The following is a 26,437-nucleotide window of genomic DNA, read 5'->3' on the forward strand; positions in this document are numbered from 1 at the left end:
GTTTTGTTCTCTCTTCAATCGAATCTACTAGGGAGAGGTTTTCACACCCTTATAAGAAATGTTTTGTTCCCCTCTTCAACCGATGTGGGATTTCACAATCCACCCCCCGGGGGCCAGCGTCCTCGCTGGCACACCGTCTAATGTCTAGCTCTGATACCATTTGTAACAGCACAAGCCCACCGTTAACAGATATTGTCCGTTATGGTCCATTACGTATCGCCATCAACCTCACGATTTTAAAATGTGTTTACTAGAGAGAGGTTTCCACACCCTTATAAGAAATGTTTCGTTCTCCTCTTCAACTGATATGAGATCTCACGATCAAATCATTAAACAAGCTTGAAAAATAATCTAGAAATGAACCCATCAAAACTCTAAGTCACAAATGGCTTAAACAATCACTCATTAGACAAGCTTAAAGCTTATTCTCTGGTCCAAAAGAGAGAAATTGGTATCTGCTCAATAAATCTTCAATTCTATTCTAAATTTCAAGGCTACCTACATGTGGTTGGGGCGGGGAAAAGCGAAGCTCACCACTAGCAGATATTGTCCGTTTTGGCCCGCTACATATCGCTATCAATCTCACGGTTTTAAAATGCATCTGTTAAGGAAATGTTTCTATGCCCTTATAAGGAATGTTTCGTTCCTCTCTCCAACCAATATGGGATCTCACAATCCACCCCCCTATTGGGAGACTAGCGTCCTCGCCGGCACACTACCCGATGTCTGGCTCTAATACCATTTGTAACAACCCAAGCTCACCGCTAGCGGATATTATCCATTTTGGCCCGTTACGTATCGCCATCAGCCTCATGGTTTTAAAACGCGTCTACTAGAGAGCGGTTTCCACACCCTTAAAAGGAATATTTCATTCCCTTCCCAACCGACGTGGGATCTCACAGAAAGATTACGAAACTAGCATACATACAAAATTTTGATAATGTTCTACAGATCAACTTTAAGCTACATAAGCTAATCACCACATGCAGGTCTCAGATGCACATAATTTCAGGATGTAAAAGCCAAGCTACCTATCTCAATACTTAACAAATCCATGAACGTTTCAGCATAGATTCATATAAAGATAGAGAATGGGAGAGACCTTTATTTTCCTTTCCATTATTAAGTCGAATCTACTTACATTTTTCATCATATTCAGCCTCGACCCATCGACGCAGCTGCATTATGCCTGTCCAGTTCTCCAAGTCCAAAGTAGTCGGGCTGTCGTACTCGATCGTTTATATTTGCCGATATCAAGTAATTATGAACAGGTAGCAGCCGAATGTCGAGGCCGAGATAATCTGCCTAATGAAGCCTAATGAATGTGGTTTCTTCAGTAATAATCTGCATAAAACATAGTGATTTAAATGCTATCAGCCCTGATCATTGAATAGGTAAAATGGAAAAACTACGGTGCAAATTTGACTCACAGGCAACTTAATTAGAAGGTCATTTTTGGTGGTGGGGTTCACACGGCTGCCCATTAGCACAGGAAGCTTGTTCATTAGCCTGCAGTTGAATATCATTCATGGGTATCAAATATTTCTCATCGTCTCGATTCTAATAAAGAATGTTGCTACTTCCGCTATTATCGACCATTGTTGTTTAAAACTCCCCGAACAATATAGTTACAAGAAATAGCAACACGATAATTCAAAAGGGTAGATATTGTCCTCTTTGGATTTTCCCTTTCGGGATTCCCTTCAAAGTTTTTAAAACGCGTCTTCTAGGGAGAGGTTTCGAGATTCCCTTCGAGACTCAGCCTCCTTGCTGACACATCGCCCGGTGTTCGGCTCTAATACCATTTGTAACAGCCCAAGCTCACTGCTAGCAGATATTGTCCTCTTTGAGCTTTCCCTTTCGGGCTTCCCCTCAAGGTTTTTAAAACGCGTCTTCTAGGGAGAGGTTTCCACACCCTTATATAAAAATGTTTCGTTCTCCTCCCCAACCGATGTGGGATCTCACAATCCACCCCCCTTCGGGGCCCAGAGTCCTTGTTTGCACACCGCCTCGTGTCCACCCCCCTTCGAGACTCAACCTCCTCGCTGACACATCGCCCGATGTGGGATCTCACAATCCACCCCCCTTTGGAGCCCAGAGTCCTTGCTTGCACACTGCCTCGTGTCCACCCCCCTTCGGAACTCAACCTCCTCGCTGACACATCGCCCGATGTTTGGCTCTAATACTATTTGTAACAACCCAAGCTCACCACTACTAGATATTGTCTTCTTTGAACTTTCCCTTTCGAGCTCAAGCCCACCGCTAGTAGTTCTAGTCTGACCCTTAAAGGAGTTTTGGGGGGATTGACCATTCGAGCAAGTGAAAAAAACACGAATCGCACTGGGCTCGGGTTTTCTACAAATTAAGACGTGATTCTTGGCAAATGGGTTTAATCTTTTGATCCTGAATGTGGTTTAGGTAAATTGTGGGACCAAATTGAATCCTAAATCTTCATGGAAGTCCGAACAAAACCAAGAATTGTTTACATGATAACAACTCTAGCCTACCCTTAAACATAACATAAAAACTTCAAAATATATATCTTCAAACCTGTCTAGGAGTTGGAGTTGTTAAAGGGTCAGTGCCACCATTTGGCACCATAGGTGAATCACTCTTCGGAGACGCATCTTTCGAGCTACAAGCTGCAGCTGAACCAAAATTCTCGACAGGAGCTACTGCCACACCGGGATTGGTCATAAAAGGACCTCCGGTAAATGGTGCAATCGGTCCACGTGGCATGGGAATGGGAAGTCCTTGACCAGGAAGTCCAAGCACCTGAAAGTTAGAACCTGGCATTCCATGCATTACAGTTTGAGCTGGAATGGACGGGCCAGGAAAGTGCGTTCCTTGCACGTGTGGCACTTGAACCATGGGATAACCAGGAGAGCCAACATTCACGTCAGGCATACCGATCCCGAATCCCATTCCCATTCCTACACCCATGGGTGAATACATATGAGGTGCATTCATGAATGGCATTCCTCCAGGGGACATCATGGGAGGCATGAACAAACCAGCTCCCATAGACATAATCTACAAAATCAGCGAAACACTTGAACGGGTTACTTGAATGTTCTAAACAACGACAACTTCCGGGTTGTGGGGAGTGGAAGGGACAAAAGAAATACATTTTTCTGCCTCAGGAAACAGAGCATCACCTGAACCTGAAGTTGAAGCGTTTTCAAGTACTCAATGGCTTCATCGAGCATGGAAGCTTTGTCGACCTAGTAATTCCATGAAGATTAAAAGAATAAATATCGAGTAACAAAGAACCCATCAAGAGATATCGATAGGCCAACCTTATTACAATTTGGTATGAGTTCTTGCAGTGCACGCATCTTCTCATTGATCCTGTCTCTACGTCGCTGTTGCAGAAATTTAAGAACGAGTCCACGTAAGAACCAAAAAAAACGGCTAAATTTTGTATATGAAGCAAAAAACGAGTTCTCGTAACTAGAAGACTCACTCTTTCAGATAAATTATGCACTTCTGCTGCCCTGCTTCTTTTCGAACCAGTTCCTCGAGTGGGAGTCACTCGCTTCACATCATTGCATTCTTCTTCTACATCCTGCACTTGAAACTACTTATAGTTTACATTTGGAAAACGATCAAGGAACACAAGGCAAGACGAGGATTCAATTTTGTACTCACATCACTATGCCATTCAGAATCCTCAGTCTCGTGACATTTTCTCTTCCTGTTAAGCGTTGGATCATCGGAAGCTCCTTCCACGCTATTGCGTGAACAAACAGAAGCAGCAAATGCAGATTCAACAGCCTTCTCGCTATCTGGCAATACTTTCGGTGCACCTACTTGAAGACAACGATCGGGTCGGTCTTCATTGTTAGCTGAATCTCCCAAACAAGCAAGCTTGGGATGTTTGACAGCCCGCAATTGCTCAGGAGCCTTGGCATCTGATGGTTTGTTATCATCTATGGAAGGCACTATCGCATTTTTACAGCACGTCTTTGATTCATTTCTTATACATGACGATTGATCGCGTTGACTAGTAGCTGCTGAACCCACAGTTCCAACGACACCATGGTTCTGAGGATTGGATTTGAGAAGAGCAGCCGGTCGCAGAAAATGGGAGAAATTTATAACATTGGGGGAATTACTTGAAGGAGTTGGATCAAGCTTTTGCCTAGCTGTGCTTGAAGAACTGCTTGCAATCAATGGAACCTGAAGAGTTTGGCCCATAAGAGAATCACGGAGAATCTTGCCCGACGCGTTTTCAGTGCTGCCTGTACATCTTACTCTAAGATGTGGAAATAATGTCTGGCTTTGCTGGGGTGCTAACGAACGTAATTCGTTCGTGCTACTTCTAGGTCCAGTAGTTGAAACATCTAATGTAGAAAGCTTCGAAATATTGCCATCTTCAAGATTAGTACCGTGCAAAGAATTTAGGCGCGTATCTCTGTTTACCTGATGAACACCATTAGCTTTGCCTATAGAAGACGCAACACTATGGCGTGCGGGGTGGTCGTTAATGGTTACCCCTGATAATTCAGGTAAGAAATCCGAAGAATAATCGTGTTGCAGATGTCCATCAAGAGGATAACTCAGCCAAGGCACGATATCGTTATCATCATCATCATCATCACGAGCCAATTCGACCTCAGGCGACGACCCCGTCGCTATAACATCTCTTACTACCGAATCAATAGCCCCAAACTTTCCCATCTTTGCATTATTTAAATGTCCTGGTAAACACAGAGGTTGTGAAGTGTTCATATTTGAGTTCTTCCTGGTCCTACTGGACTGACCTTGCTGCAAAATTTGGCCATTCTCCCAAACCAGCTCGAAAACGTCGTTCTCGGGACTGCATTCGAAACCCACAAGAATCAAGAAGCTAAAATTTAGAGCAAATGTACAGAAACAAAACCATGGAAGCAAAATTAAAAGACTTACCTCAGAGATAAATCTGAAGCAACCATGTTGTTCCTGTCTTGAGCTGAATCAAGCTTCTCTCTAGCCACACGACAAAGCTCAGATAGAGGCATAATGGTCGGAATAAGTAACGTTTAAACTCCAGAAACCAAATCCAAATGAATATAATAAGACGAACCCAGATGAATTTAAAAGGGGAATAATCAACTTTAAAAGATCAAAGTGGCTTAGAATAAAAAAATGTCCCTATCAGTGACCCAAATCCAGAATAAGCTCGTAGAAGGCAAATCTAACAGAACCCAGATGAAATGTTTGTTTAATTGGCAGATTCTGATGAACAAGCAAGAGGAAATTAGTTGAAGAAGAAAAACAAACAGTCCGACAAAGACATCCAGCAAAAAACACAACCAAACCAGAAGGGAAACCTGAGGAAATTCGGCGGCTAAACGAACGGGAAAGAAACAAAAACGAGAGAGAAAAGAGAGATCCTCGAAGCAGTCGAAGAACACGAATCCACATGCATTGAAAATACGAATTGGGGTTTAAATCGAACGACCCAGAAAGGCGTAATTTAGGCAAACAAATGAAAATAAAAGGGAAAAGGGCAGCAGAGCTATAATAGCGAGAAAAATGGAAGACGAAATGGGTCCACCATGAAACCTCTGGTTGAGATGAACTGGGTCACCACCACCAACGCCGCCGTCATCGCCGCCGTTATCCTGCCGTTGAATGGCTCTGTTCATCAATCATTGGTGGCAAACATACATTGACAGAAAATGGGTTGATTTTTCGAGGGTTTTAAGAAGAAGGGTTTTGTTGTTCTTCTTGTTCTTGCAGTTTGCTCCCTCAGATTGAGGCAAAATCGAATAGATTGAATGAAATAGAGGGTTTGAACATCAGTGTCTGCAAATTAAAGCTGCCCCTCATTCCAAATTCTTATCTGGGTGGCATCTTTCTTTTTTGTTCTGTTTGTTGTTTGTTTGTATCTGTTCTTTCTGTGATCTTGGCTGCAATGCGAAGCAATGCATGTGTCGGCTGCCATCCTTTTCGGATAATATAGATACACATTCATAAGTTAAGTACCATGCACCATTTTCAGCTCTAATCCAAATAATAATAGACTTCTTCCATATGGAATGTGATAAAGCCATAATCTTAACCTTTCACCGAGTATTTGTGTGAAATTCCACGTCGATGGGAGAAGAGAACGAAACATTCTTTATAAAGATATGGAAACCTCTCCCTAAAAGACATGTTTTAAAAACCTTGAGAGGAAACTCGAAAGGAAACGCTCAAAGAAGACAATATCTGCTAGTCGTGGGCTTGGGGCTTTACAAATGGTATCAGAGCTAGATATCGAGTGATGTACCAGTCAGGAGGTTGAGCTCCAAAGGGAGGTGGACACACGACGGTGTACCAACAAGGAAGTTGGGCCTCGAAGGGGATGAATTGGATTAGGGGGTCTCACATCGATTGGAGAAGGGAACAATTGAGCCCCAAAGGGGGGTGGACACGAGAAAGTGTGTCTGCAAGGAAGTTGGGCCTCGAAGGGGGATGGATTGAGGGGTCTCACATCGATTGGAGAATGGAACAATTGAGCCCCAAAGGGGGTGGACACGAGAAAGTATGCCAGCAAGGAAGTTGGGCCTCGAAGGGGGATTGATTGAGGGGTCTCACATCGATTGGAGAAAGGGAACAAGTGTCAACGAGGACGCTCGGCCCTGAAGAGGGGTGGATTGTGATATCCCACATCAGTTGGGGAGAACAACGAAGCATTCTATAAGGACGTGGAAACCTCTCCCTAGTAGAAGCGTTTTCAATCTTAACATAATTAAGGTAGTTAAGACATATATGTTCGACTAAAAGATTAGAAGTTGAATTCTCGTCTCTACGATTTCAGCTAAAAAACAAACGTAAAAGTTTAGAAACGAAAACGACTATCGTTTTTCAAATTTTAGTGGTAAGACAAATTTTTAAAAAGTTCGGACCTTAGAATATTGGAATATAACGAACTTTGGACGACGCAAAAAAAACGTAAACCCTAAAATATTTGTTTGGTTGTGGTGACAAAGATGGAGGGATTTGTCCATTTTTTTTAGGGTTTTTTTCTATACAAAGGACACAAGTGGGAAATGGTATGGGGTGATGAAGTTCACGTGGGAAGGTTTTGCTTTTGAGACACTGCGGGCCTCTCTCTTCCTTTGGCCTTATTGCTCTTCGTCTTCTTTCTTTGCCCGTTACGTACCCGTCACCTTCACGGTTCGCTAATGACTCGGTTTCATGGCTAAGCGCGTCTATTAGGGAGAGGTTTTCACACCCTTATAAGAAATATGTTGCTCCCATCTCCAATAGATGTGGCCAACGTCCTCGCTAGCACACCGCTTAGTGTCTAGCGGATATTGTCTATTTTGGCATGTTACGTATCACTGTCAGCCTCACAGTTTTCAAACGCGTCTACTAGAAAGAGGTTTCCACACCTTTATAAAGAATGTATCACTCCCTCTCAAAGTACTTTTATGTTACTGTCTAACATGGTAACATGTTTGCTCTGAAAGTATGGATGAGACATATGTAAAGACTCGAGTGCATAACAAAAAAATTTGAGCGATTTTGGCTTGACTCAGTATTTGGGTTAGGTTGAAATTTGATTTCGTTATGGCGTGCACCAAATTGAACCGACCATGCTCACGATAACAATAGTTTTATAAATTAATTATTAGATTCACTCTACCACGAACGATTGGATGTGATCTAAAATATCACAAAATCAACCTATTGACACTCTTTAACGGAGTATCCAGAAGAGTAGATGATTAGACAGTGAAACGAAGATGCTGCACTGGGAAAGAACCAAATGAGAAAAATTGTTTTGAGATAAGACTCTAAAGCTAAATGCTCGCTTTAGTTACATCAAACTGTCAGAATTGTGGTTAAGTCGGAAGCCAACCATTAACAATCGATCATCCTGGAGGAAGAAACCCACTGTAGAAGTAAAAATTCTAAATCGAGCCACGACCCTGAATTACAAAATTCAACCCTAGATTAGTTTCAGAAAAAGAAAAAAAAAGTTACGACACTAATAAACGTTTATTACTAACAAAAACAGTTCTACGAACAGATGAATACACCGTGCACGAGTTTAATTTTCGAACTAAACTCGAAAATCAAAACTTTGATCATCTCGGAATTCACGAATAAAATATATATATAGTAAGATTCAATTGAATGTAATATGTAAGACATTGGGAACCATATAATATAAATATAGTAATGTTTTAAGATGCCTTAGGTATGGGGAAACAAATGAGGATAACATAAAGAAAATAAAAACATATGGGGACTGACAAGCAATTTTAAATTATATAACGGGGACTCTTAAATTTCATTGACGGGTTTTTACCTAAGTTTGGAAGCGTTTATTTTTTAGTCCCTCGACTTTTAAAAAAATAAATTTAAACCCAATTTGGTGCCTATTTTGTTTTTGTTTTCTATTTTTACAAAGAAATAATAAAATAAATTGGTTATCGGAGGAGACTTCATGTGAGATCCCACGTCGATTGGAAATGGGAACGAAGTATTTTTTTTTTTTTTTTTTTTTTTTTTTTTTNCCTCTCCCTAGTAGACTCGTTTTAAATTCGTGAGGCTGACGGTGATACGTAATAGGTCAAAGCGGAAAATGTCTGTTAGCAATGAGTTTGGGCTATTACAAATGGTATGGAAACATCTCCTTAGTAGATGCGTTTTAAAATTGTGAGGCTAATGGTGATACGTAGCGAGCCAAAATGACAATATCTACTAGTCATGGGGCTTGGAAGACTATCACACTTTGGTTTGTACAATTCTTCATCAACTGTCTGCTCAGCTAATGCTCGTCTCATCAAATATGTGACTTGGATTCATACCCATGTTAGCTCGTTAGTATGTATTTTTGGAATCAATGTCATGTTATCTCGAATAAAATTATTCCGAGAACAAAGTAGTTACTTTTTAAAAGTTCAAATGCATATGAGTAAGATATTTTGAAAGTTTTGAAACCATACCGACACAAAAACTATGAATTAAAATAAACATTTTGAAGGAAATATCAAAAAGGAATAAATCTAAAAACCTGAAAATCGAAATAGATGTCTTGACAACTGTCGATATTTTCACATGTTCATAGGTTCGCGACGACATAAGAGATAAATGAACAATTTCATTATATCATAATATCTAGACAAAATATTAAAATAAAAAGAAACAAAATATACTTAACGAGAAAATAGTATAATTATAACGAACATTTAAACTTATTAAAAAAAAAAGTAAAATGCTCGTTTACTTATTTAATTTAATGTTATCATAAACTTTTTTTTTAAAAGAAAAAAAAAATCTCTCAATTGAATTGAAACTATTAATACTTTACTTAAAAAATACTCTTAAACTTTCAAATGTTTCAAATCTTCACACTCACGTGTTATTAAGCTATTAACATATACTGACTATTAACATAGATGTATATGTTGAGGATAGTAGGGGGAGTCTCATATTGGCTAAGGGAATGATCGTAGGTTTATAAGTAAGGAATACATCTCTATTGAAATGAGAGCTTATACTCAAAGTGAGCAATATCATATACCATTGTGGAGAGTCATGGTTCCTAACATGGTATTAGAGTCATGCCCTTAACTTAGTCATGTCAATAGAATTCTCAAATGTCGAACAAAGAAGTTGTGAGCCTCGAAGGTATAGTAAAAAAGTGACTCAAGTGTCGAACAAATGGTGTATTTTATTCGAGGGATCTAGAGAAAGGAGTCGAATCTCGATTAAGAGAAGGCTGTTCGAGGGCTCTATAGGCCTCAGAGGAGGCTCTATGGTTTACTTTGTTCGAGGGATAGATTGTTGAGAATTGTTGGAAGAGGAGTCCCACATTGGCTAATTAGGGGATGATCCTTAGCTAATTAAGTCATGAGAGCTTATGCTCAAAGTGGACAATATCATACTATGGTGAGAGTCGTGGTTTCTAACCGACAAAACCTAAGGCATATAGCATGTAATTTGTATATGTAATTTGTAAATGTGGCTTACTCACCTTGGCGTGTCAGGCAAAAAGTTCTGCTTAAATTCGCCAACGCTTCCTACTGATGGTGCTGAATGAGTGGTTCCTTGAGGAAACTATTCACTTATGTCCTCCCTTCAATTAAAATCAGTGGTTAGATTCATCTATCGCCAAGAGATGTTACAATCAAACTAGCATAAACTGACCATGAAAAGTATACTCTTTTATGAATAGTTGTTATATGCATATATAAAAAAAACCTGAAATGATGATATCCATCAATTGCCATGTTCAGCAATCTGTCTGACATGCAGAATATGCTTATTCCGGATCAAGAGTTGCATTGTGACGGCCCAGGCTCACCGCTAGCCGATATTGTCCTCTTGGGGTCTTCCTTTTCGGACTTCTCCTCAAGATTTTTAAAACGCGTTTGCTAAGGAGAGATTTCCACACTCTTATAAAGGGTGTTTCATTCTCCTCCCAAACCGATGTGGGATCTCATAATCCACCCCCCTTCAGGGTCCAGCGTCCTCAGTGGCCCCCATTCCTTTCTCTAATCGATGTGGGACTCCTACCAAATCCACCCCCTTCGAGGCCCAGCGTCCTTACTGGCACACTGCCTCGTGTCTACCCCCTTCGGGGAACAGCCTCTTCGCTGGCACATCGCCCGAAACCTGACTCTGATATCATTTGTAATGGCTCAAGCCCACCGCTAGCAGATATTGTCCTCTTTAAGCTTCCCCTTTCGGACTTCTCTTTAAGGTTCTTAAAACGCGTCTACTAGGGAGAGGTTTCTACACCCTTATAAAGGATGTTTCGTTCTCCTCCCCAACCGATGTGGGATCTCACACACATAGTACTACCTAATTAGGTAATAATCCATAGAAAAACACCCTTTAAACAAAAGGAATGCAGTCTTTCACAAAGATGAGTAGCAGAAAAATTGTCTATAGTAATAACTGCACAACAAACCATCTTATTTCAGCCTACAGTTCAGGATATTGCCATTTCTCAAAAGCGCAAGGAATTAATTTCTAAAGAATAGCTAGAGAATTATTTGGAAAGACACAACACACCATGAGGAAGCTTCATAATTAATTGGATCAATTTTTTTCCTCACCAAGATCTTGCTTGCCTTGGGAAAAATGTTGATTCCTTTCCATCCATAAACCCAAAAGGAAAGCTTTAACCCGGTGACCTATAATTGTCTTCCCCTATAATCTGTGACAACAAAGAAGATAATACAATTTAGTTTTAGCATTCAAATTAAAACCCCATGAGCAAGAGCAATCAAACACTGAAGCTTAGCCTCCCTATATGTTCTGTGGAAGACTTGAAGATTAATGAGAAAACTAATGATGAAGATCCTCTCCCGTCTCGATATGAAACATAAAGCAACAGGTTTCAACGTCCATACGAAACATCTACTCTGTACTATATCACAACCATTATCTAAATTCTAATATCTTTTCCCTCCTCCTCGGCCAAGTCGGCATGCCTTCTATCAACTCCTAGTACTTCACAATATTCATTTACATTCACATATTTCATCTCTTTAGGAAGACAATATCCTGAATGAAGATAAACAGTCACAAGAACTTTAAAGTAAAAAACCATAGTTAAGTTGAATTAAAGGATAGTTGACGACCAAAAAAAAAAAAAACATGTATTATCAATTGTATTCCAACAAATCACCCAAAATCATGAGATAAAGTAATAACACAAATAATCACAGAAAATGGGGATATTAACATGAGCTGGAACGTAAGAGGAAGATTACCTGCACAACCATGTCATCTACTGAAAACAAAAGACCTTCGAGCACCAACAGAACGAGCGGCAGTCTGTGTTGAGAGAGCTCAACTGATCATCCTAACTATCAATGAGCGTTCACGAGTAAACATATCGAGTTTGTTTCTGTTAGCATTCTGAGTAAACATAGAGTTCAAATGCTTATTCACACAATTCCCTCAAATGCATTGATGAAGCATTAAATTGATGGCATGTGACTTGTTACTCATCTAGCAAATAGCTTACAAAAATTACGATGGGGTCACGAAATCAAAATTACAACAAATCATTATCATTTAAAAAAAGAGTAAGAATTATTTCAAACTGTAGAAATGATTGGATTGGAAACTACGATCTCTTTTACTAGACAATCTTCTACCCTACTTATTCCATGAAATACTAAGCCAAGAAATGCTTTGATGCTTGGCTGGATAAAATCTTCAGGGCTTTCCACTCTTCATTGAACAAAATAGAATAATATTTCGCAGAAGGGGGACAATAGTGCTAAATTTTCTGTAGATCATGGCATCTTGTCAAACACTGTTGGATTAAATAAATGCTTTAGTACACTCCGTCGGAGTGAATCCTTTTCGATACATTACTTCCAGCAATCTCTTAGCTTCTGACGTCCTCCCATGTTTGAAAAGAGCATGAACCAATATATCATAAGTCCATCTATTCGGCACATATCCTTTCTCACACAATCGATTGAATAACTCAAATGCTTGTTGCAGGTCATTTGCACTTAGCCTCCTCAATAATAGGTTGTACGTGTAGATGTCAAGTGGGAAGCACTTGGCAATGGCTTCTTCCAAGTTCTTAATAGACTGGCTTACTCTAATATGGCCAGAAAATGCCCCAATTAGCAGGCCGAGCATAGAACTTCGGGAAGTCTCCACTTGCCCCTCTCTTGAACTAACCCAGGCATCATAGAGTTTTTGAGTCTTCAATGAACTATATAGAAGTGTATTACCAAGAAAGGATGTAATTGGACGCCCAACTTTATCTAGATCGTTTATAAGATTTACCACCAAATCGTATCTTTCATTATGACATAAATGCTTGGCCAGCTCCTCGTAGCATTCAATACTAGGTATTACACCCCTATCCCTCATGTCCCTCAAAACATCAAGTGCAACATCAGCTTTATTGGCTTTGCATAGACCGACAACCATGACGTTGGATATTTTCCTTCCAATAGTTCGTGTCTGATACAAATCGCTTACAAAATTCAAAGCATCAGAAATGCGTTCACTATGTAAGTAGGACTTTAACAAAAGAATGTCGGAACTTAAATTGGGTCGGATTCCACTTCTCAACATCATCTGATATACTTCTCTAGCAAGCTCAGGCTTTTTTGCAAGTGCAGCTCCATAAATGAAGTTATTGTACACCTCAGGACTGGGCTCTTGACGAGATAACTGTAACTCAAGCAGGTTAAAGAATTGTTTTTCCATATTCTCCATTTCATTAAGACAGTGAATAACTGATCTAAATATTTTCCTAGTTGGATTGTGACCCTTTTCCTGCATCTCAATGAGTAGTCTTGCAGAGATATCGCCCCTCCTTAACTTGTTAAAACCATCTATCAAAACAAAATAAGTGCTCTTTATAGCTACTACATTTATTCTATTAAGCTCACCATGAATCAAATAGCCGTCTTCAACTCTCTTAGCCTTGCATAAAGCAGATATAAACTTATCATATGTGGAACCACTGGGCATAAAGTTCCTCTCTAAGGAAAAAATAACCAACTCCTTCATCTTATCAAGCTTTCCCTCTCGACATAAAGCATCTGCAAGTATAGAAAATGTCTTTTTTCCCGGAAAGTAACCTTGATCTATGGAGTGTTTCAAGATGTGGTATGCTTCATCAGTGCTTCCATCTCCACATAAAGTATTGACCAAATAGTTATATGCCATACTATTGGGGGAAAGCCTATATTCTGATCTTGAGTTGTATAAATCAAGTGCAACATCCACCATCCCAGCTTTGCAGAGGAAACACATGGCAGCATTCATAGTAACTTTATCCGGGGAAATATGTTCCTCCATCATTTCTGTAAGCAAGTCAAACACCTCCTGAAGCCGGTTATCTCTGAGAAGTCTATGAATCAACATATTATAACGAAAGACATCAGGAATGTAACTTTCATCTGACTTTCTGCTATATAAGAACTGTAGAGCTCTCTCCAGCTTCCCAGCCCTAATAAGTTCTGTTATCCACACACCATACACATGATCCATTGAAACTAATTCTAAGTCTCTAAACTCTTCAACCAACTTCCATGCCCGCTCAAAGTTTCCACTTTTGCAAAGTGCACTAACAAGAAAACCCAGCATACGCCCATTCAGTCCTTTTCCACTACCTACCAAGTCATGCAAGAAGGTTTCTGCCTCATCCAACTGACTCTGCTTGCAGAAATTTTTTAGCATTAAGTAATGTGTGATCTCATTCACAAATCCCCTCAGAGTAATCTGCTTGACAATAACATGCACTGCATCAAAGCAATTCTCCTCAACAAGAGAATTCAAAAGAACATGGTAGGCAAAAGAATCGAGATCAAGGCCTTGAAAGCGCATTTTACCAAACAGCTGAAGAGCAAAAATGGGTTTACCAGCAACAGCATAACCCATCACCAACGTATTGTAAAAACGAGCCTTATGGACAAATTTCTGCTGCACGTAGTTTTCAAGGAAATCAAACATGAGGGACATGAGCTTGGCCTTGGACAGAATCTTAAAGATGGCAACGAATGTGGCACGTGTATGGAAGAATCCCGGTTGGTGTCCTGCCCAGTCAAAGAACTTGAGGCAAGACAGAACATCCTTGGAGCCATAACGCAGGACATCTAAGACAAATAACTCATTGAGACGAAGGCCAAGACTAGAAAGAGCTAGATCAGCAGTGGAATGACCATATGGCATTTCTTGGTCATCTCTAGCCATTTGGAGGATTTGGAAGATTTGATCATACAAAGCGTTGCTTCCAGATTTGAACCACTCCTTAAAGGACAAGGCTACTTCCTGAGTGACCATCCAATCTGCCCCTCCTGCTGCTGTCGAGCTTGTACCAACTCCCGTGGACATCCAAGGGGAAAACATAGGAACAATCCTGTTTCCATTATCACTAATTCCACCAACAGACGAAAAGGAATATAAATTAGGACACGGTGAGGAAGATCCAAGAGCTTCATTGAAGATATCCTTAAATGAGGATACAAAAATCCCAGTTTTGGTTTTAGATTCGACTCTGGCAACACGTTGTAGCAAAATCATGGTTAATTACACGACTTAATCATATCTCTCCAGTGAAATTGAGAAGACCCTGCCCTGCAGACAAATAAGTATTTCATATTGTCTCCTTCATTAAGCCGGCTAGTTCTACAATAAAATCTGAGAAGTAACTCTTCTAAAATTCATATCCAACTCACTTCACATCAATTTCAACTTCATTGCAGAAAGAACTAAAGACCTGTTAAAGAATCAAACAGAAAACAATTGCCTCACTAAAGCATTTGATAGCATATCCCAAATGAAAATAAATACATAAAATCAAGGAAAATACTGGGTAAGAAAATGAACACAAAATTTACTTATCAAAATCAGAATATCAGTCTTACGAGTGAAGGAGATAACTGGAACTAGGTTTCCAAGTCGAATTGAGAAACACTGATTCGATTCGATTCGGTTCGGTTCGGACTTTTGGTGGGTTATTCATCTCCTCTTCCTTCCCAGTTCTTCATCTACCTCACGAAAAGCCCTCATTTGTTCTTCGTTCCGCCAAACTGGTTTAACTGAAGAGAGGATGAATAAGTGAATTAGTTTTGGGCAAAGAGAGCGCCGGATGGTAGACGGCTGAACTGAAGAGAGAATGGCGGAGGTAGTGGGCGACGGCGATGGCGACTGTGGCGGCGATGGCGAGAGAGAGAGAACGAGGGGGATACGGAACTGGGGCGCCGGGATGTCGAAGGGTGCGAAGAAAAAAAAAAAAAAAAAAGGCCATAAAGAAAACTATTGAAAATTAATTTGGAGTTGGAAAAAAAAAATTAAAATTTTCGAGTGTCACAATAACCACCAATTTCTGTCTTGGTTTGTTCCGAACCACATCTTGTTAGAAAAGGTACCGTTCTAATACCATTTGTAATCCAGTGTCTAGGATTTGAATCAGGATTCAGTATCTGAATTTGGCATATGATGTCTCCGACATTCCCGTGCGACATGAGCACGTTACTTACTCCTTACTTCTAAGAGTGAAGACTATCCTTACAGACCAACACAACTCCTTCTAGCATGTTTTGTCACTCGCATGGATTCAAGAACAATTCCTCACTCTGATGTAATCTCTCGTACTTAGAATTAGGCACGTGATGGCTTCCATATTTATCTGTATCCCTGTAATATGACTACGTTATCTACTTATCGAAAATTATTTCAAAGAGTGAAGACTATCCTTACAAATCATATACCAATATGGATCCTTTTCCGAGGTGTTCATATGTTGAGTTGGAAGAATTTTTTGAACCAACCCAAAATATTTCGAATTGGTCGGGTTGGTGATCCGAGTAACTCGAATAGAATTCACAACCTAACTCAATCGAGGTTCAATTGGGTTGTCAGATTTGTTTAAATTATTTAAAAAATCTTATTTATTCAAACATCCACAAGTCAGATCATATCACTAACATCAATTACAAATGTCAAATATTTGTAATGTTTATAATAATCTTAAAAGCTGGGTTGTATTGTAACCCTATTTTCCAACCCGACCAAAAAAGGTCAATTTGCGAACCGACCCAAATTTTTTATTTTCCAAAAAGTCAACCCAAACCTCAAACCTAACTTTTATTGTTTAGTTGTGTAGTTTGGATTGATCGAGTTGTCAGGTCATATGAACCCCTAGTTTTTTTTTTAATATGTTTTGTTATCACTCGCATGCTTTCTAAGAAAATTCTCGACATACCACTTTGGGCCACTGAACAAGAGCACCTTGGTTTCAATTTTTTAAAAACATTTTTTGACTATCATATTTTTATAATTACTCTCTTTTAGATGTGGTATCGGTTCATTCATATACCTGTCCTTTACTCATACGTCACAACTAAGAATTTTACCTACATTTTATGTGTTACAACTATATTAGTACAATTAAATAATGGTATTTAGTCGTTTGTTTGAAATTAAAAAAATAAAATAAAATAAACTCAAGCAAACTGTTGGGTTGACTGGATCAGTCTCCAATTGGAAGATTGTTGGGTTGATAAACTCAAGCAAACTGTTGGGTTGACTGGATCAGTCTCTAATTGAAAGATTGTTGGGTTGACTGGATAGTCCAATGACATTGTTGGGATATGGAGCCAGTCATTGGAAGATTGTTGGGTTGACTTATCCTAGGGAGATGGTGGGATATGGAGCCAGTCTCATGAAGATTGTTGGGGTTGACTGGATCAGTCTCCAATGAGAGATTGTTGGGATATGGAGCCAGTCTCATGAAGATTGTTGGGGTTGACTGGATCAGTCTCCAATGAGAGATTGTTGGGATATGGAGCCAGTCTCATGAAGATTGTTGGGGTTGACTGGATCAGTCTCCAATGAGAGATTGTTGGGATATGGAGCCAGTCTCATGAAGATTGTTGGGGTTGACTGGATCAGTCTCCAATGAGAGATTGTTGGGATATGGAGCCAGTCTCATGAAGATTGTTGGGGTTGACTGGATCAGTCTCCAATGAGAGATTGTTGGGATATGGAGCCAGTCTCATGAAGATTGTTGGGGTTGACTGGATCAGTCTCCAATGAGAGATTGTTGGGATATGGAGCCAGTCTCATGAAGATTGTTGGGGTTGACTGGATCAGTCTCCAACTGGTGAGATTGTTGGGATACGGAGCCAGTCATTGGAAGATTGTTGGGTTGACTATATCAGTCTCCAAGTGGAGATTGTTCGGATATGGAGCCAGTCTCACAAAGATTGTTGGGTTGACTGGATAGTCTCCAAGTGGAGATTGTTGGGATATGGAGCCAGTCTCACAAATATTGTTGGGTTGACTGGATCAGTCTCCAACGGTGAGATTGTTGAGATACGGAGCCGTCACTAGATATTTGGAACATATTTGGTAAAGATGTGATAGAGACGATTGTTAGGGTTGACTGGACCAGTCTCCTAGATTGTTGGGATACGGACCTGGTCACTAGATATTTGGAACATATTTGGTAAAGATCTGATAGAGAAGATTATTGGGGTTGACTGGATCAGTCTCCAACTGTGAGATTGTTGGGATAGGTCACTAGATATTTGGAACATATTTGGTAAAGATCTGATAGAGAAGATTGTTGGGTTGACTGGATCAGTCTCCAACTGGTGAGATTGTTGGGATACGAGCCTGGTCACTAGAGATAGATATTTGGTAAAGATTTGATAGAGATATATTTGTCTGATTATATCTCATTTTAAATCTTTGTAAGTTATATTTAGTAAATTGAAACCATATATATACCCGATTAGCGAGCTCTTACTCTCTTTTTCATTGTATTCCTTGTTTTTTCTCTCCTATTTTTTTTTATGTTCATCTTGATCGAGTGTGTGCGTTGTTAAGCGATTTTAACAATTGGTATCAGAGCTAACAACGAGTATCGATCCTAACACAAACTTAGGACAAAAGAAATGAATAGTATAGTTAGTAAGAAGAAGGTACAAAATGGTGTGAATAAGCACGACAATACTTTATAATTAGAGCAAAAAGAATAAAAGAGAGCAAAAGGAGCACAAAATTCCATTTCTTCAAGACTAAGAATCTTGAGCAATCAACCATTGATTTAATATGACTCGAAATGGAACAAATGTGTAATTGGTCACGGTCAAATGAGTATTTTAAACTCGAGAGCCCGAATCAATATAAAAAATCAGAGAATAATCTTTCTAAGATTCGTTATCAACTTCACGGTTTTAAAACGTGTCTGCTAGGGAGAGGTTTTCACACCCTTATAAGAAATATTTCGTTCCCCTCTCCAACCAACGTGGGATCTCACAATCCCCCCCCCCCCCNTATGGCTAGTCACCGAGCAGTGCAAGGCACTAGTCGGAGTAGGGCTAGACCCTCTCCATAGTAAACGCATTTTAAAACTATGAGGTTGACGACGATACGTAACGGGCCAAAGCGGACAGTATCTACTAAGAGTGGACTTATAATTTTTTTTTTATAACATTACTAAATTTGGAGAATAACCTCGATTACACGTTTATAGTATACGTGTGAGCATTTCGAGTTAGGTTTGTTTGAAAATATTCGAGCTTTAAATCTAAAGAAACCAAAATAGACATAAAGGGGAAATGAATTATAATCACTCAATGTGAAAGAAGTTGTCCAAAGAATTAGGTCATGTCTTATTAGTCTTGTCTAATTTAGGTCTAGCCATAGCTTTGCTTTGTTACGACGTGTTCGGTTTGTGTCGGGTTAGATTCAACTTCAAAAATTCCTATGGCTTTCGTATTTTTTCTATTTTTAAATTTGAAACCGAGCATGATTTTCTAAAATATTAGTAAAAAGCACGAATTATATGATATTATCGATTTTGATTCTAAGCTCACATTGTTTAGAACGAACATTGGCTTAAAGCACGAGCTCGTTGTTACTTTCTAATGTATTTTTTTTTAATATTTTATTTGTCTTGCATTTAAATTACGAACCTAAACTATATTAGAAAAAGAGAATATAAAAGTTTATTATCTCAAAATCGAGAGTTCAATCCTTCACCTTATAACGGTTGAACTCAAATTTTTTTTATAGGTTTGCGTAACCCAAAAATCGAGCGGTGGGTTCATTATTATCTCAAAACTATACCCTAAATTGCATAACCTGAAATTCAATCCGTAAGTTCATTATTATCTCAAAACTATACCCTAAATTGCATAACCCGAAATTCGAACGGTAGGTTCATTATTATTTCAAAACTAAACCCTAAATTGCATAACCCAAAATTCGATCCGTAAGTTCATTTTTATCTCAAAACTATACCCTAAATTGCATAACCCGAAATTCGAACGGTAGGTTCATTATTATCTCAAAATTATACCCTAAATTGCATAACCCGAATTTCGAACGGTAGGTTCATTATTATTTCAAAACTAAACCCTAAATTGCATAACCCGAGATTCGATCCGTAAGTTCATTTTTTTCTCAAAACTAAACCCGAAATTTCATAACTCGATTAATACAACCCATTGAAACCATTTACATTTTAAAGACATTAATACAAGATTAATTATAGTTAATAAGAGTTTAATTATATAGCTTTAAGGATTTGGGTTGCGTTACATATTAAGCAATATACTTAGAAGGATGCATTCACTATACACTTAGAACTAGCTGAAAGGTTTGGAGTGAGTTTGTCATTCGGCTACGGAGTAGCGGATTTGATAATGGATCCTATCGATGTAAGCTTTGGCTTTTCTATCGATGCCAGGCTCGGCCACCCAGTGTCGACCTTTGTCATCATCGCTTGGCCACACCTTTCGTGTATCTTCCATTGAGATCGCATCGTCGTCCCACCTTTTTCTACGGGCTCGAGACTTGAACAAGGTGGAGATCGAGAACCAGCATGAGGGTGACTTCGGCTTTCGTCTCTCGTCGTTGGATGAGGCCATGGCTAGCTAGCTAGGGCTTGAAGATATAAGAAGAGGGGTTGGTTGTTTGAGGGAGAAAGAAGGGTTTATATAGGAGAAAAGGAGAGGAGGGTTTTGGAGTTTTGTATAATGGAAATTGAGAATATATTCTTTGAGCAAATTTAAAGACGTCGTTAATAATTCATCAACCTCGATTCGATTCATACCTCATAATTGTTGTACGAAAAATAAATACAATATGCACCGTGAGTCGAAAATTACTCTTCTTCAGTAGAGTAATCAAGAATGATTATAAAAATATACTCAGTAAGTACCTACCTGTGGGCTCTAAATCAAAACTGACGTTGAGCTAAATACCCCGACTTTATGCTGCAGGCTCCTAGTGGTTCCTAGTTCGTTCATCTAACTTAACACCATACGTGCTCATGGTTGGACTAATCACGACCCTAATCTACCTTAGAGTGCATCTACTCCTTTGGACTTAGTATGGTTTCTAGGTTGAACTATATACGTCTTATTCACTCCTTATACCATCATTCTTGTGTATCCCGAGTCTGTGAGATACGACCACATTCATAATCCAGAATCCAACACTAGTGGCCTCAAAGTATATTAGAATTCTAGAGTCGACCATCACCAGTTTTTCATCTACAAAGGGTCAGGTGGAAAATCTTAATGGGTCCATATTGTTAACGTTAAGTTGTAGGATCTGTAAACCTCGTGCTCACCATGTACTAGGTATCCATCTGGTCTCTCGTCCGGGATGCCTGCCTTCTCTTTTCTTCTTCATCCTCCTAATTAAGGATGTATTATGGTAATCTTAAATCGTGAGGAGGCAGAAATGACCATTTTACCCCTTCGAGATTGACTTTGACCGTTTTTTTTTTCTCTTTACAACAAACTAAACGGGTACCTTGACCTAAACTACACGTATGTATATGTGACGGCCTCCATCTTAAACTTATTTTAAAATATTTAAAATTTGAATGGAAAAGGCAAAAATAGGCATAAACTTTATAGTGGGAAATTGAATTATAGTCACTCAATTGACTGACCTAATTTATGTCTTCCAACATCTTTGCTTTATTACAATATGTGTGGTTTTTGTCGGTAGGATTCAACCATAAAATTGTCTCTTTTTAACTTCTTTTCATTTTAAAAATAAAAACATGTTTTTTAAAATTATGAATGGAACAAAAAATGAGCATTAAAAAAAAATCTCTACTTGTACGTGGGTGGAGGTGATAAAAGGACAAAGTCGGGGACGGAAATTACATTCTAGTTGCCGCCCCTTTTCTCCATCTAATCGAGAAATCCTCTTGTCACCTGGGTCATGGACGACATCTCTAGTTGTACGTGGGTAGAGATGATAAAAGTACAAAGACGGTGACGAAAGATATAATTCAGTCGCCATCCCATTTATCTAACAGTGAAAAAATGTTCTCTACTCTCTTTGTCTCTTGTCTAATCAAGAAATCTTCGTCACCTGAGCTATGGACGACATCTCTAGTTGTACGTGGATGAAGATGATAAAAGGACAAAGGCGGTGACGAAAAATATAACTCGGTCGCCACGGTGAAAGAATGTCTTCTACTCTCTCTTTCTCTCCGTTTAATCAAGAAATCCTCATCACCTAGGCTATAGACGACATCTCTAGAGGTATGTGGGTAGAGATGACCTAGACTATATACGACATCTCTAGAGATACGATAAATGGACAAAGTTTAAAACTGCCCACTTGACTAGTTTACTCTGATGATAATGGAGGATGCCAATATGTCTCTCCATTTGTCTTTCCGTTGTAGCACTATGCCACCCCACTTGTCCTAAACCTTCACTATTTTACTCATCATTCGCCTTAACGTTTTCCCTTCTCCGCAAAGCCCTCCTCTTAACGCATTTCTCCCTAATTCTCATCGACCCATTGCGCCATTTTCTCATTTTCTTTCAATTTCACCATCACCCATCACTCTTAAACCCTAAATTCTCCGACCCATCTCCTCCAATGGCTTCCCACTGTGAAACAAACCACCCCCACACTGATTCTACGCCGCATCTCAACGGCGAGGCCAATACCCACTTGCCCAAAAAGCCAAAAATCTCCTCAACTTCCATTTCAAAGTCCGAAATTCAATCCGAATTCGCCCACCACGACCCTTCCGTTGCTCGGATCAACAACGGAAGCTTCGGCTGTTGCCCTTCTTCTGTCATCTCTGCTCAACAACAATGGCAGCTCAAGTTCCTTCGCCAGCCTGATCGCTTCTACTTCAACGACCTCAAGAAAGGGATTCTTGAATCAAGAACCATCATCAAAAACCTCATCAATGCCGAGCAGATCGATGAAGTTTCTATAGTCGATAATGCCACCACTGCCGCTGCTATCGTTCTTCAGAAAATCGCTAGGGATTTCAACGAGGGGAGATTCGAGAAGGGTGATGCGGCTGTTATGCTACACTATGCGTATGGTGCTGTGAAGAAATCAATAGAGGCGTATGTTTCTCGAGCTGGTGGGTATGTAATTGAGGTACAATTGCCTTTTCCTGTTAAATCTAATGATGAAATTATATGTGAATTTCGCAAGGCGTTAGAGAGAGGTAAGGCTAATGGTAGGAAGGTTCGTTTGGCTGTGATTGATCATATTACATCGATGCCTTGTGTGGTTATACCTGTTAAGGAGCTGGTTAAGATTTGTAGGGAAGAGGGTGTTGACCAAGTTTTTGTTGATGCTGCTCATGCTATTGGGTGTACTGATATTGATATGCAAGACATTGGTGCTGATTATTACACTAGTAATTTGCATAAGTGGTTCTTTTGTCCACCTTCAATTGCTTTCTTGTATTCTAGGAGGTCCCCTGGTCATTCTGATTTGCATCATCCTGTTGTTTCTCACGAGTATGGTAATGGGTTGGCTATAGAAAGTGCTTGGATTGGAACGAGGGATTATAGCGCTCAGTTGGTCGTGCCTTCGGTTTTGAATTTTGTTAATAGGTTTGAAGATGGGATTAAGGGAATCAAAAAACGTAACCATGAGGTTGTTGTTAAGATGGGAGAGATGTTAGTAGAAGCATGGAAGACTCATCTCGGCTGCCCACCGAGTATGTGTGCAAGTATGATCATGGTGGGGTTGCCTTCTTGCTTAGGTATCTCGAGTGAGTCTGATACTCTGAAGTTGAGAACACATTTGCGGGAAGAGTTTAGAGTTGAAGTACCGATATATTATCGTGCTCCGAGAAAGGGGGAAACTGCGATTGTAACAGGGTATGCACGAATTTCACATCAAGTGTACAACAAATTTGAAGATTACGTTAAGTTTAGAGACGCAATCAATGAACTTGTGCGAGACGGCTTCACCTGCTCTCAACTCTCCAAATGAGGATGGAGGAGGTATGGTTTCTATCGCTTCGTTGAATCTGGTTTGTGTAGTTTAGATGGTTTTTATTACTTGGGATCGTATAAGGTAAAAAGAGAAATTGAAGTTCTGTTCATATGCAACGAGTGTCAGCAAAGACGCTAGACCCTAAAGGGGGGTGGATTGTGAGATCCCATATCAGTTGGGGAGGAGAACGAAGCATTCTTTTATATGGGTGTGGAAACGTTTCCCTGGAAAACGCGTTTTAAAAATCTTGAAGGGAAACCCGAAAGGGAAAGCCCAAAGATGACAATATCTGCTTGTGGTGAGTTTGGGCTGTTACAGGTAGACTATACGATCAATGACTACCCTTCTGTAGCTTACATCGTCATCCTTATATACCTTTATTGTCTAACGTACTTATAATTTGTTTTTGGTGTTAGGAGCCCAATAAGCTCCTTTAATTTCATTGACGTTTTATTTCATTCATCAATGAAATTGTTTCTGTTCTCAAAGTACTATGTCACAAAATGATCCATGGGAGTCCCCACCCGTCCCTTCTAACCTTACTCTATAACCCCCTCTTCCCATTTTCTCGTCCTGTCTTTTCTCATGGATGTGTGAAGCCGACTTGTGGCTTATGGTTACTTATGTCAGCTTGTGTAATAGCCCAAACCCACCGCTAGTAGATATTGTTCACTATGTCCCGTTACATATCGTCGTTAGCCTCACAGTTTTAAAACGTGTTTAGAGAGGTTTCAAAGGTTTCTTTTAACACAGATATTAGCTTTGTGATTCATATTTTGCAAATAGAAACTGCTTTTGATTAGATGACCTGTAATATATATTATATTAGGACTATGGTGTACAGGCCCATGATCTTATGAAGGACAACTTTAGCTATTATAAAAAAACCAGACAACCTCTGAGGACAGAGAGAATAAAAACAGGAACATAAGCTTTTAAGCTTAGTCAACCTAACATGTTTTATTCGACATTTTTCGGGCGGAGCCCCTTGATGCTGAATTAGTGTCTTTAAATTATATTTCATGTAGTATCTTTCTGAATAGTTACATTAAACAGTGTTGCATCTTTGGTTCAGCATTCGGGTCAGCGTCGATGTCATGATAAAGTTTCTTGCATATTTGATTCTTCGACTGGTAAAAAGAAATATTTCTGCTTTCGATCGTGTAAGATGGTATATAAACTTGCTCCTTTGAGGTCTTTTCGAAATGCATGAACATTCATATCTTTCGGTTTGGCTATTTCTCTATGCTGATCATATAAATAAGTAGTTTTCGATATCTGTATATACAGCAAGGCTTATGAAAGCAGCTCGTGACGGTTCTCTTCTACTGCATAGCCATGGTTTCGGTACCATGAGCACACCCCCGAAACACTTCAGAAATAAAGTCCTAGAGAAGAACTTAACCTGTGTATCAGTCTTCATGATAAGGATAGTACTTGTACATATTTGAATCTCGTGCTTTTGACTCTTAACTATCGATTGAAGTAGCGTCTTCGTCGTCCCAGGAAAAGCCATATAATGTAGGCTAGACTGGATTGTAACTTTAGGAGTTGTCGAGCTATGGAGTTTTTGTGCAGCGAGCGGTTTCTGTATCCTCCATCTAAAATGACTACAGGTTTTGATGAATTGCAGTTTCTAATAAATCTAATTCCCTTACATTTCCAGCTGATGTTGTGGTTTCTCATGTTTTAGTTATTGATGAGATTATCTCAATGCTTTTGTTCAGTGGCTGTTCTTATCTCTGTGTTCACATTTGAGCAATGAATTCTGAGACTGTTGAAAGAAGATTATATCAACTGAGGTTATATATATGTATGTATATGTATGTATAGATTCCTACTTGATTCCTATTTGGGCGGCTGTAGGACGGACGGGGGCCTATAAGTGGTAGAGTTGGGTGGGGGTGGTACCGCTCACATTGTGGCCAACCTTCCTAACCGTGTGCAGGCTGGGCTTAGAACACGTGAAACTCATCACTACGGGCGTTTAAGACCACAACATGTTACACGAAGGCATCGTGCCTGTAAGTGGTAGAGTTGGGTGAGTGGTACTGCTCACATTCTGGCCAACCTTCCTAACCGCACGCAGGCTGGGCTTAGAGCGCGTGAAACTGATCACTACGGGCGTTAAGACCACAACATGTTACACGAAGGTGTCGCTTTCTCTGTAATCTTATCACATAGCAGCCCACTTAGAAGAGCCACTCGCTCTATTGTGTTGACATATAATATAATCTCTAGCCTGCCTAATGGTCAGGTGAATCTAAGTTCTCTTTCGGTCAATTAGAGTATTGGGGTTTCATCCTTGCTAATCCAAGAGCACTCACGTTTACTCGAAGCCTTAACCTAGGGATACCTCAAAGATTCAACAAGCACGACCTTTGAGTAGATGTTAAAGATTATATATATGTGTTAATCAGGCTACGCTCCATTTGAAGAACGATTGTCGACTAATTGATGTCTATTTTGTCTATGACCACGAGTTTGGATATATATACATTTTTTTTTTTAAATATTCAGATTTAAAAAAATATATATTTATATTAATTTTTAAGATATTTCAAACTCTAGGTTTGGAATTTTGCCGCGCTTCCACAATCAATTCAAACTCACGAACCACACAAATCTCAGCTTTGGATTCGTCAATTTACCCGAACCCGAGGCTCGAGAGTTTTCAAACCCCGAACCTCAATCCACCCATTTGCTCAGCTGTCGGCCTCTTCTG

The 26,437-nt window shown here is 39.6% G+C and overlaps 3 protein-coding genes and 1 long non-coding RNA gene across 8 annotated transcripts; 1 reads left to right on the forward strand and 3 right to left on the reverse strand.

Moving 5' to 3' along the window:
• Nucleotides 1-907: 907 nt before the first annotated feature.
• On the reverse strand, nucleotides 908-5,941 carry LOC111804719 (transcription factor PIF3-like). Of its 2 annotated transcripts, none has more exons than XM_023689481.1 (8): nucleotides 4,912-5,941; nucleotides 3,652-4,822; nucleotides 3,467-3,568; nucleotides 3,300-3,365; nucleotides 3,129-3,224; nucleotides 2,551-3,033; nucleotides 1,431-1,509; nucleotides 908-1,344 (listed from the first exon to the last, which is right to left on the reverse strand). In XM_023689481.1, the coding sequence occupies exons 1-7, from the start codon at nucleotides 5,001-5,003 to the stop codon at nucleotides 1,450-1,452; spliced, it is 2,070 nt and encodes a 689-aa protein (XP_023545249.1). In that variant the 5' UTR covers nucleotides 5,004-5,941; the 3' UTR covers nucleotides 908-1,344; nucleotides 1,431-1,449. The 2 variants fall into 2 exon arrangements, with proteins under 2 accessions (XP_023545249.1, XP_023545250.1); XM_023689482.1 differs by having other exon boundaries at nucleotides 3,159-3,224; nucleotides 4,912-5,940.
• A 1,759-nt stretch (nucleotides 5,942-7,700) lies between these two features.
• Nucleotides 7,701-10,342, reverse strand: LOC111804793. Its single transcript, XR_002816577.1, has 3 exons — nucleotides 10,189-10,342; nucleotides 9,962-10,063; nucleotides 7,701-7,907 (listed from the first exon to the last, which is right to left on the reverse strand). It is a non-coding gene; the product is annotated as an uncharacterized LOC111804793 (long non-coding RNA).
• Nucleotides 10,343-11,913: 1,571 nt separating this feature from the next.
• LOC111804708 (pentatricopeptide repeat-containing protein At1g71210, mitochondrial) lies at nucleotides 11,914-15,706 on the reverse strand. 2 transcript variants are annotated; one of them, XM_023689465.1, is made up of 3 exons: nucleotides 15,342-15,706; nucleotides 15,153-15,193; nucleotides 11,914-15,051 (listed from the first exon to the last, which is right to left on the reverse strand). In XM_023689465.1, the coding sequence occupies exon 3, from the start codon at nucleotides 14,995-14,997 to the stop codon at nucleotides 12,268-12,270; it is 2,730 nt and encodes a 909-aa protein (XP_023545233.1). In that variant the 5' UTR covers nucleotides 14,998-15,051; nucleotides 15,153-15,193; nucleotides 15,342-15,706; the 3' UTR covers nucleotides 11,914-12,267. The 2 variants fall into 2 exon arrangements, with proteins under 2 accessions (XP_023545233.1, XP_023545234.1); XM_023689466.1 differs by lacking the exon at nucleotides 15,153-15,193.
• A 6,427-nt stretch (nucleotides 15,707-22,133) lies between these two features.
• LOC111804730 (probable L-cysteine desulfhydrase, chloroplastic) lies at nucleotides 22,134-25,380 on the forward strand. 3 transcript variants are annotated; one of them, XR_002816564.1, is made up of 3 exons: nucleotides 22,134-23,720; nucleotides 24,769-24,883; nucleotides 25,003-25,380. XR_002816564.1 is itself a non-coding variant. In XM_023689501.1 (2 exons), the coding sequence occupies exon 1, from the start codon at nucleotides 22,342-22,344 to the stop codon at nucleotides 23,707-23,709; it is 1,368 nt and encodes a 455-aa protein (XP_023545269.1). In that variant the 5' UTR covers nucleotides 22,136-22,341; the 3' UTR covers nucleotides 23,710-23,720; nucleotides 25,003-25,380. The 3 variants fall into 3 exon arrangements, 1 of the variants encoding a protein (XP_023545269.1); XR_002816565.1 differs by having other exon boundaries at nucleotides 24,788-24,883; XM_023689501.1 differs by lacking the exon at nucleotides 24,769-24,883 and having other exon boundaries at nucleotides 22,136-23,720.
• Nucleotides 25,381-26,437: the final 1,057 nt, after the last annotated feature.

Source organism: Cucurbita pepo, chromosome LG11 (assembly GCF_002806865.2).
Source record: "Cucurbita pepo subsp. pepo cultivar mu-cu-16 chromosome LG11, ASM280686v2, whole genome shotgun sequence".
NCBI lineage: Eukaryota > Viridiplantae > Streptophyta > Magnoliopsida > Cucurbitales > Cucurbitaceae > Cucurbita > Cucurbita pepo.